This window comes from Clarias gariepinus, chromosome 27 (genome assembly GCF_024256425.1).
Source record: "Clarias gariepinus isolate MV-2021 ecotype Netherlands chromosome 27, CGAR_prim_01v2, whole genome shotgun sequence".
Lineage (NCBI taxonomy): Eukaryota > Metazoa > Chordata > Actinopteri > Siluriformes > Clariidae > Clarias > Clarias gariepinus.
The window spans coordinates 19,261,521-19,272,299 of NC_071126.1; the positions used below are offsets into that span (position 1 = coordinate 19,261,521).

General features: G+C 41.8%; 1 protein-coding gene across 1 annotated transcript; it reads right to left on the reverse strand.

Moving 5' to 3' along the window:
• Positions 1-554: 554 nt before the first annotated feature.
• Positions 555-9,946, reverse strand: dll4 (delta-like 4 (Drosophila)). Its single transcript, XM_053488925.1, has 11 exons — positions 9,350-9,946; positions 8,331-8,585; positions 8,004-8,061; positions 7,044-7,307; positions 4,143-4,203; positions 3,874-4,004; positions 2,625-2,794; positions 2,311-2,530; positions 1,503-2,229; positions 1,249-1,357; positions 555-1,149 (listed from the first exon to the last, which is right to left on the reverse strand). Exons 1-11 carry the CDS (start codon positions 9,401-9,403, stop codon positions 1,144-1,146), a joined length of 2,055 nt encoding a protein of 684 aa, XP_053344900.1. The 5' UTR covers positions 9,404-9,946; the 3' UTR covers positions 555-1,143.
• Between the last annotated feature and the right edge of the window lie 833 nt (positions 9,947-10,779).

The following is a 10,779-nucleotide window of genomic DNA, read 5'->3' on the forward strand; positions in this document are numbered from 1 at the left end:
AAAAAAACAAACATAAATTCAACAAAGCCAAAGTCATGAGGAATTATTATTGTCGTTTTTTTATTCTTCAGTTTGTTTGTTTTTTTGTTTGTTTTTTTATAAATATTCATTATATACAAAAAATAATAGTATAAAACATATAAAGAGCAGTGTGTCGTAATTAAATTAACTCTGCAAATAATCATTTTTCTTTTAAAAATTACATTATTGGTCTAAAATTTATAGGCAGTCAGTGGTTGGTGTGCAGTCACTTCCGTTCTTCCTTTTTTATTTTTGTCGCTCATTTCTCCGATCCCTGCTGCTACACTCCATTTGTTGATTGCGTCGCATCCTGTTTTTTTTTTCCACGAATCCGAGAAAAGCTGAGCGTCCCGTTCATCCTTTTCATGCCGTTCCTTTTAAGGCTTTTTTGTGAAATTTGGGCTGCATACGATCTTGGAGAAAACGAACCAGTCTTGATATGATTTGTCCATTGTGACATTCGTTTCCTCGTGATTGGGATTGGGATTAGGATGGGGAGAGGCTTTGATTGTACAGTCACCTCTTCCTGATCCTTTTCTATTTTTTTTTCTTTTTTTTTTTTGCATAGCGGGCAACGATGCTGGCGTGAAGGTTTGGAAGTCCCTGGCACCTTCGTAGTGATTAGTTGGCAGATGACGTGTCTGATTACCACACGATCGTGAGAGAGAGAGAGAGAGAGAGAGAGAAAAAGAGAGAGAGCGCTTACGCTCGCTCACTCGCTCGCTCGCTCGCTCGATGTTGGGAGGGGGCCACGTCTCTGTGCCAAAGACATTTTTCTCCCCCTCTGGTCCTCCTGCAGTGCAGTCAGTGTAAGTCCTGCTTTTTTCCCTCCTTCTTCTTCATTACAAGCTCGAGAGGGAAAAAAAAGCCTTAGAAACCATGAAACCATACCGTAGGAGTCCAGGACTGTACACGTCTGTACACGAAAAAAGCAAACTTCATACACTATTGCGTCCTCAAGTTTCTCAGAGCAGCAGTGGACATCACAAAAAAAAAAAAAAATTCATCTCCAGTCTTTCAGTTCTTTTTATTTTGTTGTAAACAATCCAGAAAAATTCTGCTTTGATTGTGTTTTTTCTCCTTCTTGCATCTTCCATCTTTATCCTCCTGTTGTGTCGTTTTTTATACCTATGGGGGAAAAAAAAATCAAAATTACGATTTCCAATTACAATCATGTGAAAAAAAAATGAAGGGATTGTTATTGTTTCCTCTGTCATTCCTTCTCACCTCAGTTGCTATGACGCATTCACTTCTCTCCTCCGCTATTACAAACACAGACTGGTACATGGAGTCTCTTGGGGAGCATATCGTTGATATCCTACACTCCGGCTTTTCACTGCACACACAAATCACACACTCTGTGTAAGCGTGGTGAGGACAAGCAGCTAGGATTATAGTCGTATTACAGATTAATCGGGAGCTCTTTTAAGAGGCTGGTTTAATTAATTGACAGAGCGTTTCTAGACGGCTCCTTGACTCACCTGTACATTCTACTCAACGGTATTTTGTCTTCTAAACACTTTTCATACTTGTGACTTTTATCCTCTTGCGTCTGTCCGTCCTTAAACTCTTTAGACGAGTTGTAGTCCAAATGGTAGTTCTTGAGGATATAATTCGATTTCTCCTGCCCGCAGTCCACCTCCAAGTCCACCTTCTTGTTGGTGTTCTTGAGCTGCGACGTCGGGATCAGGTTGTCCCTCTGCGTATCCGACTGATTGTTCATGGCGTCCTGAGTCCTTTCTGCAGCAGACTGCCTGTGGATGTGGCGCAAAGCGATTGCCACCATGCACACCAACACAAGAAGAGCCACCAATCCGATGCCCAGGGACACGGCGGCCCACTGGAAGTCGTCCCGTGTGTCCTTGGTGTTCGGGAGCATGGGAAGCGTGACGGCGAAATAGTCGCAGCGCGGCCCTGTGAAGCCTCTGGGACACAGACAGACAGGGGGGCCGTCTGGGACGCTGGTGCACGTTCCTCCGTTCTGGCAGAGGTTCTGAGAGGAGCAGGTGGCGCTGTGGAGATCGCAGTTCCGCCCGGAGTACCCCGGAGCACACGAGCAGGTGTAGCCGTTGACGGCGTCGTGACAGGTGCCGCCATTAGCGCAGGGGTTCGAGGAGCACTCGTTAACGTTGATCTCGCAGCGCTGCCCTGTAAATCCTGCAGTACAGCTGCACTTACGGCCGCCAGCCTGGATCACACACGCGCCACCTGTGGAGCACAGGGGTATTCGGTTACACACAGGTAAACAAACACGCACAAACACACACAGCAAGTGGGGACATGGCGTACCATTAGCGCAAGGCAGAGTCGTACACTTGTCCACCCTCTTCTCACAGTTGAATCCTGTAAATCCTTTAGGACAGTCGCACGAATAGCTTCGTCCGTTGTCCCGCTCATGGCACTTGCCTCCATGAAAGCAGGGCATGTCCGCGCAGGTCAGGAGGCTCTGCTCACAATATGTGCCCTCGAACCCCGGCATACACGTGCACGTGTAACCATTATCCAGCTCCTGAAAGATACAAGACTTTTAACAGACTGTACTACTTAACTTCACGCTGAAGCATCATCATCATCATCATCATCTTGTCATAAGCTGAACTCACCACGCAGTGTCCTCGGTTTCTGCACGGGTTGCTGTCGCAGTGACGCACCTCCAGCTCGCAGTTGACCCCGGTGTAGCCCGGCCTGCACGTGCACGTGTAGCTGCCCTGTCCGGTGTTGGTGCACGTGGCTCCGTTCATGCACGGCTTGTGGTGGGTGCAGAAGTTCAGATCTAGTGTCAAATGTGAATGATAGCACTTAAATCACAACCTAGAGTCAATTCGCTAGTTACGAAGCCCTGCTCTACGCACAGCTGACATTCTGACTGAACAAAATGCCAGAAACATCCCAGTGTTACACATCATTACTTAATAGATATATAATATTTAAACTATATAGAAAACAACAACAAAATCTAGGTCCTGTATCTATTTTTTTTCCTCCTAAATAATAAATATAATATCAGAAAAGAAGCATCACATAAGTACATGCCCTAATAAAGATATATACTTTTAGAAAAGCGTTCAGGCTTCTCTTAGGTAAAAGGTAAAACTCACTATATACCTAAAAATCTTCTGCTTAGAAATGTCTTCTTACTTTTAGAAAAAGCTTCAAATTCTTTAGGATTAATATGGTACTTGTTCTTTCAGTTTTTTAGAAGACGGTTCCTGCTTTAAGGAGAAGGAGCCTGCTTATAAAAAAAAAAAGTTTCCTATTCTAAGGGTCACTAAGAGTTTATCATTTTACGTAAGGGATATAAATGTTGCACCAGATGAACATGAGCTTATAAAAGAATCTCATTTAAATCCTTTGATCTAAGAGTCTTTGATCAGCTTCTAAATCTAAAATTCTGATTCTGACTATTTGATCTTGAAATACTGGAATATTAAAATTCCTGTTATATCTGTGCGTTTTATCGTCCTACATAGCGACAGAGCCAATGAAGGAATTTCTTCGCTATAAACGACGAGTAAATGTTCTATCCAGCTTCCTCAAAGGTTCTTTATTTTATCGATATGAGGAAATGCCTCAGTGGTGCGTACATATAAAACTCTCGAACACACTCACATATACATCTGTACTGAATGAAATGTTTCTTTTTAACTCTCTAGAACAAAAGAGGAACCCCTAAGGATCTGCATTTCGTTATAGCAGACCATGCACTCTACGCATCAGCAGTAAAGCTGGATCTGATCTATTACACGCCGGGATCAGTACCAGTGTGTTACCCCGGGGAGACGGGTGTTTCCTCTTAGAGAGGTATCCAAAAAAAACCCAGCTGTAAGACTATGAGGTGGTGGTCAGCCTCACCTTGGTCACAGAAGAGTCCTCCCCATCCTTCTTTACAGTGACACTCTCCCGGCTTGTTGCATGTACCGTGCTTACACACGGGATGTTTCTTACACTCGGTGCAGAACATTCCCTGCCAGCCCTCCCGGCACCTGCAACGCCCAACCACAGAGTTAGGAGAAAATAAGCACACATCTGCGTTTTAAGTAATCACACATTATGAATATTTACTAAATTGCTTCTTGTACGATGATATCATCAGACACATATTTTCCAGCTTGCGTACTTACACACACTCTCCGGGGCTGGAGCAGTTGCCGTTAGCTTCGCTGCAGCCTTTAAGGCAGATCGCTGTGGAAGGAAACGGAAACGCCAGTTAGTGACACGTTACTTCATTTGATAAACAAATAACTTCAACAACAATCACATGATATTCATTATTTAGCATCACAACCGTTAGCCACCGATATCCACTTACTAGCACTAGCGTCCTTCATAAGCATTTTCTTAGCTATGGATTTTTATTTTTTTTTGCAGACAAATGTCGCATTAGCTGAGTGATCTGAGGTGTGAACGGGCGCTGCTACAGTAACGTCACATAGCGACGTTTTCTTTCTTGTGGATGTGTTTGGAGGTTAGCATTGTGACCCACCCTAATATGTTGCTATCACGACTAAATAACTCACAATTTGAAATAACTCGTGTTCTTATTAATACCTTGTTATTTCGACTTAATAAACTATTATTGTAACTTAATACCTTGTTGTTTCGACTTGTCCCGACATCTTTACGCATTATTGTGTTACTGGTGATTAGACGTCATATTACACATGACTTAATTACGTCTGGCTTTCGAAGCAACGTGATAATTTGTGGAAATACAGAGAGTCAGAGTAACGAGATTATGTCGACATAATAAATGATGTGATATCTTGGAGTGATCGAGGTTTTTAACCCAAAATAATGACATTACGCATTTGTTTTGTAGCTCAGAGAGACAAAACAGAGCAGAAATTAGACAGGATGAAGAACCCGTGTGTCTGTTTGTGAACTCTGAGTGAACATTGTGAAATATGTATGTTTTCCATCTGGACGCAATACTAGTCATTAATGACTTCATGACTTCATGGAAAGGAATTCAATATCATGAAATGTCCTGGCTAGCTGATTTACTGTACATAAAAAAATGGCGCCTTAGCTCATTGTAACAAAATAGCTAAGCCTGCTGTGTAGATTAGATAAAATATTATTATTAGTAGTAATAGGAGTAATAATAATAATAAAGAAATTAGGATTGTTTTAACTCTTTAATGTAACTTTAGAAGGTTTTTAAGGTAAGTCCTAAGCTTTCCAGTTAGCGTTGTATTACAACGTTGGAATATTAGCAATCGTTATTGTTGGCGCTAACCAGGCCACGCCCATTCCAAGCACCTGATTGGAAAGGACCTTTGAGGTGTGGGTGCTCTCACTGTTTCTAATTGGCTACTGAGTGACACACCAAGTTTTTTTTTTTTTTTTTGGTTGAACTCATGCCTTTTAGACTGGAACAGATGCTCCATCTCAATTAGGGGGGAAAAAACGGACAGCTGCCACTATTGTTGTTCTCAGGCCGCGCGAGCCGTAATTTTGCAGCTGCCACGCCGTGGAGCCACAATGAGCGCGCGCAACGGCGGTGGCGCGTGGCAGATAATAACGCCGCGATTAGGGTGGCGCGTGCTCGCCCGGGATTAAATTACCAAGCACGCGCGCTTTTCAGCCCTCCTAGCCCCCACTCACCCATCTCGCGCATGCGCACTACTCTTTTCCTCCCCATAAACTCAGGCTTTGCTGTATATTTTAACCCCCTTCACTCATACTGTAATGTAGGTCACAGCATTACCTTCAGAAACAGCAACAAGAAAGCATTTATAAACCAAATTAAAAAAAAAAGTTTCGAGTTTTGTTTGAGTCCATACAAATGAATATATAAATACAAACAAAAAATAATTCTAGCCATGATTCTTACTCTCACATTTCATAGAGAATGATAAAGAATTTCAGATCTAAAGTGATTTATCCTGAGCATCTTCTGATCCATAGTGACCTACAGTTGTATCCTGGTCATTTCCAAGTAATAAAGTAGACTGTACTTTATTGCTGTAATGTTTCATGAGGTTATATAATTTCATGCTGCACTAGGACAAAATGCAGGAGAGGCACAAAAACCAGAACCGAAACCAGATCCAAAGTCTGAGCATTTGGCAAAGTAAACCGCATGGGGCTCTCAGTAATGGCATTAGCCATAATGACCGCTACTCAGACTGCTAGAGAAAGCAGCTGGCTTGACATATTGGATGTGTTTCCAGCAGGGTTGCCAGATTCTGGTTAAAAATCCACCCAGGCTTCTCAAAGTTTATTCTTGAGGACTAAACCATTTGAAATATTCCTTGTGGCGTACATAATGTCGCCTTTACTCTAGCGCTTAACTCGAAAAGGTTATATCTATGGTAAATATATTTTATTATATAAGGTACACTATAACAACAGTCACCAAAGGTGAGACGCTCTTTTTGTTTTGAAAGTCTACACTCGTTACGGTCCCAAGCCACCACTACCAACGCTATTATTTTTAATGACTACGCTGAGTTACGGTTATAGGTTTAACCCTAATGCATCAACACAAAAACAAGCAACCTATAAATAATGCCAACCTAAATCCAATGATAAATTTATGAAAGGTCAGCAGTAAAAAGTTTTAAAGCTTGCTGGATACGTCACACCCAGCCCATTAACAAATATCTCGCAGCATTACGATGGCTTTTATGTCCCTAAATGATGGGGGAGAAAAGCAAATGCCTGCAAAGCCTCGTGGATTTATCGCCATGCAGAGTTTCATCTAAAGCCATCTGGATCGAATAAGGTCCGGCTACTACAGAACACCTCAATCAGAATAAGGTTCAGGGGCAGGACGACGGTTTGAAATGAACTCTACAGAACGACAGATCCGAGTGCCTGGATCACATCTGAATTTCTTCTTTAAACGTTCAGAGCTTACGAGTTGGTTGGCCAATTAAACCTGAGGCCCCACGTGCACCTGAGAAAGCACACGGCTGATTTTTTTATTAGATTTCTTTTTTTTCTGTCAAGGTGAAGCACTAAAGCAGACCTTCAGTCTCCTAAAGGCCAGTGCATGGTGATCTCTGGTTGCTTACGTTCTTCGCAGTATCTCCCCTTCCAGCCAGGGAGACAGGACAACTGCCCGTCTGGGTTGCAGGTGTAGTGGCCAAAACGGTCGTCCCTGGGCGTGCATATTTTGGAACAAGTGTCTCCGTAGTAATTTTCATTGCAGATGAACCGGTAAGAATACCTTAGCTCCGTCTGCTGACTGCTTTGGACATCCTGAGACCACTCAGCCCCTACTTCCAGCTGTCTTTGGATGGCAAAAGAACTAATCTGTAAGTCGGGGTTGTTTAAGTCTGTGCAGGAACAAAGAACAAAAAAAGAAAAAAGAAAAAACATTTAGGTCAATCTGTGAATATAAGTAATACACGTTGACAAACTCTTTAGGTTAAGGGCCTCGCTCAAGGGCCCAACAGTGGCACTTTGCAGTGTTTTGCAGTGCCACTAACCTTCTGATCAAAGCCTTAACTGTTGAGCCACCAGTCAAATGCAAAGGAATTGAAAAAAGCACGAGAGAAAAAAGAAAAAAAAAAACGAATTTCCTTTTTCCTTTAAGTCGACCGAAAAACATTCCCATGCTATTATCCCGTTCCAAAGGGCGGGACACAGAAAGGTGTAAAATACAGGAAAGTGCAGTCGGATGGTTTTGGCAAGCGTCGAGTATTCTCACCAAAGCCCACTGCGCTTTCCCACGCCAAAAATAAACCAAAGGAAGTCCAATTGTGTTCGAGTATGAGAATGAGAAGGTGTTTTTGAAGCGAGAGGAAAACGCAGTTCCACGGTTGTACGTGTGCTTAAAAAAAAAACACAGTTTTTGCCCTCTTTATTTTAACAGCAGAAATGCATTTTAGATTACAAATATGCATAAGGCATATATGTAGTTCACATGATTTAAATTAACAAAAGAAATGACAATGCTTTGCTTAGTTCATTACAAGCACTGGTGTGTACAATAGTGTCGCCCTCTAGTGGATAAAAGTGGAGGTACTTACCTACAGGTGGATCCTCCAAGGGTGAATACCAGGCCTCAATAATCAAAGAAAATGATCCCTGAGGAGAAGAAAAAAATTAATTTAATTTAACTCTATCTACAACCATGAAGTAAAGAGTATATAAACTCATCCTTCATGTGTATGGACATGATGTAGGCATGAGGGCTAGAAGTTCATGCAGGTGTAAAGTTCTGGACAGTACTTTTACATGTTGCAATGATCTGTGCAATGATCTCACACACACACGCTAACTTTCTGCTTTAGGTAAGACACCTGGTTCATGCATTATTATTATTATTATTATTTTATAATCATATCTTTTCTTACCGGCCATCCAATGATAGGCAGGCGTATGGGTGTGCTCAAGTGTCCTCCTTCCGTCCTGAACGAATTGGATCCCAGCACTGGGGTGACAGCACTGCCGAAGACGCAGTTCCCTGGAGTTACGGACACCTGGTAGTTCTTGAGGCAAACGCGGAAAAAAGTCCTGCAATCCGGCCTGCATGAGGTTCCGCTCGCCAGCAGACCTTTAAAATTCTTGAACTCGTAAAGCTCGAGCTCGAAAACACCAGATCCGGATATCTGCGTGTATACACATTCAGAGAGCAAAGATGCATTAGGGTGCAGGTCCAGTTTCAGAAGGTTGAAGGTGTGACATGCGGATGTAAGTTTGAAAGCTTAAGGTTCGAATTGTCTGTCCTTTAAACTGCGCCACTGTGCAACAAGGCAAAGGAGAGGGAAACTTTGTGTAGTAGTGTAGTACAGTTCTGTCTAACACTGGTTAATTGATGAGACCACACACACACACACACACACACCTCCTGATCAGATCAGCAAAAAAAAAAAAAAAACTTACTTTCTATCATTTATGAAATACTAGATAAACTTTTAAAAAGATGATCAGATCACATGTTAATATAACATTTATTTGAAAGGTCATTCCTTTTTTATTATAGCACACACACACACACACACACACACACTAGTCCTGTTTTGAAACTTGATACACTTAGCTAATTTATTGCTTTTTTTTGTTTAAACTGAGCAGTTATGTTCTGTCTTCATGTTTATGCAAGAAATAAATAAGCTCACAATGAAGAATGAAGGAATTTGGAAAAGATGCAGCTTTGTGTGTTTTCATGCAGTAAGTCTGTTTATCAAGAAGGCATGATCTTTAGATGCTAAAATTATTATTATTATTATTATTATTATTATTATTATTGTTATTATTGAGGTTCTGGTTCTTCATCACTCATAACTGGAACTAATGATGATGAAGATAATAGCAATAATAATAATAATAATAATAATAATGATGATGATGATGATGATGGTGGTTTATTTACCTGCGTTAGGAGCGCACTGAAGCATGGGATCAGAAAAGTGAACCAAGCTGCCATCCTTTATATTTTGCCCCAAAAAAAATGCTGTGGCGGGGCAGCTGGGACACCCGCAGGGATATATAAATAAATAAATATATCTCTCTCTCCTACCCCCCCCAAAAAAAAACACACCAAAAATACCAAAAGCTCCTATTCCAAAGTGGAAGGAAGAAGGCTTCAAAAATTGTAAAAATATCAGTTTTTTTTTTTTTTTTTAAATAAAGCAGATAAAAGTACAAGGTGAAGAAGGGAGTATATTCCTGTGCGCGTCGCCGCTCTCCTTCCGTGCGCTAAAGGCGCGTTCAGGTCTCCAGGTTATCCACAAGGTGAAGGTGAAGCGCGGGGTCCAGTCTGATTATCCGTCCCGTCCGTGCATGTTCACTATTCCACAGTGTGTGTGTGTGTGTGGCAGAGAGATAGTGTTGCCTCGGGGTATATATATATATATATATAGAGAGAGAGAGAGAGACAGCGTGTGTGTGTGTGTGTGTGTGTGTGTTGGTGAATGCGACTGTGCGCGTCAGGGTGCTGTAACAGCGCGTGTCTCCTAACGCGTCTCTCCTTAAGTCTCCTGAATGAAGTGTGAGTTGAGGCGCGCGGCGGTATTTATACGGGCTTTCGTGTGCGCGCCGCTCATTACATAAACCGTCCATCTTTAGACCCGCCCACTTACTCAGCCCCCCTCCTCCCCATTCCTTAGGCCACGCCCACTCGCTCCAACAACAATGATGTGCACATGTGGGCTACTGGAGCAGACAGCACACTGCCCTGCTAATGGGGCGTTAAATAATAATAATAATCACAATAATAATCATCATCACAATAATAATAATAATAATAATAATAATAATAATAATCACAATAATAATTAGTCTTATTCATGTTCTTTATCTTTTATTGCTTGAGTGTACAACCTGATTAAATGCTCCAGGATTAATGCTTACTTTCATTATTATTATTGAAAAGAATAATAATAATAATAGTAATAATAATTATAATGATAAAGAACATGAAGAACATAAACAAATTTATTATCTTTTATTGCTTGAGTTTACAACCTGACTAAATGCTTTAATAATAATAATAATAATGTTGGCTGCAGTGGTTCAGCAGTTAGCACTGTCGCCTCGAATCTCCAGGGTCCGGATTCGATTCCAGCCTCATCGTCTGTGTGTCTGCATGGAGTTTGCATGTTCTCTCCATGGGTTTCCTCCAGGTTCTCCGGTTTCCTCCCACAGTCCAAAGACATGGAGGTTAGGCTAATTGGTCTCACTCACTCATGCTTTATACTGTATACTTTATACAGGGTCGCAGCCCAGGAGACGTAGGGCATGAGTCAGGGCACACACACACACACACTCTTTCTCAAACACACTACAGGCAATTTGGGAACA

What these genes read in the sequence shown, in the direction of transcription:
- dll4 (XM_053488925.1), bottom strand. Translation starts at nt 9,403, where the DNA reads ATGGCAGCTTGGTTCACTTTTCTGATCCCATGCTTCAGTGCGCTCCTA. An exon ending in GGGGAGATACTGCGAAGAAC is followed by an intron (nt 4,204 to 7,043) that starts GTAAGCAACCAG and finishes TTCCTTCCACAG; the next exon opens with CGATCTGCCTTAAAGGCTGC. An exon ending in TCCAGCCCCGGAGAGTGTGT is followed by an intron (nt 4,005 to 4,142) that starts GTAAGTACGCAA and finishes TGGGCGTTGCAG; the next exon opens with GTGCCGGGAGGGCTGGCAGG.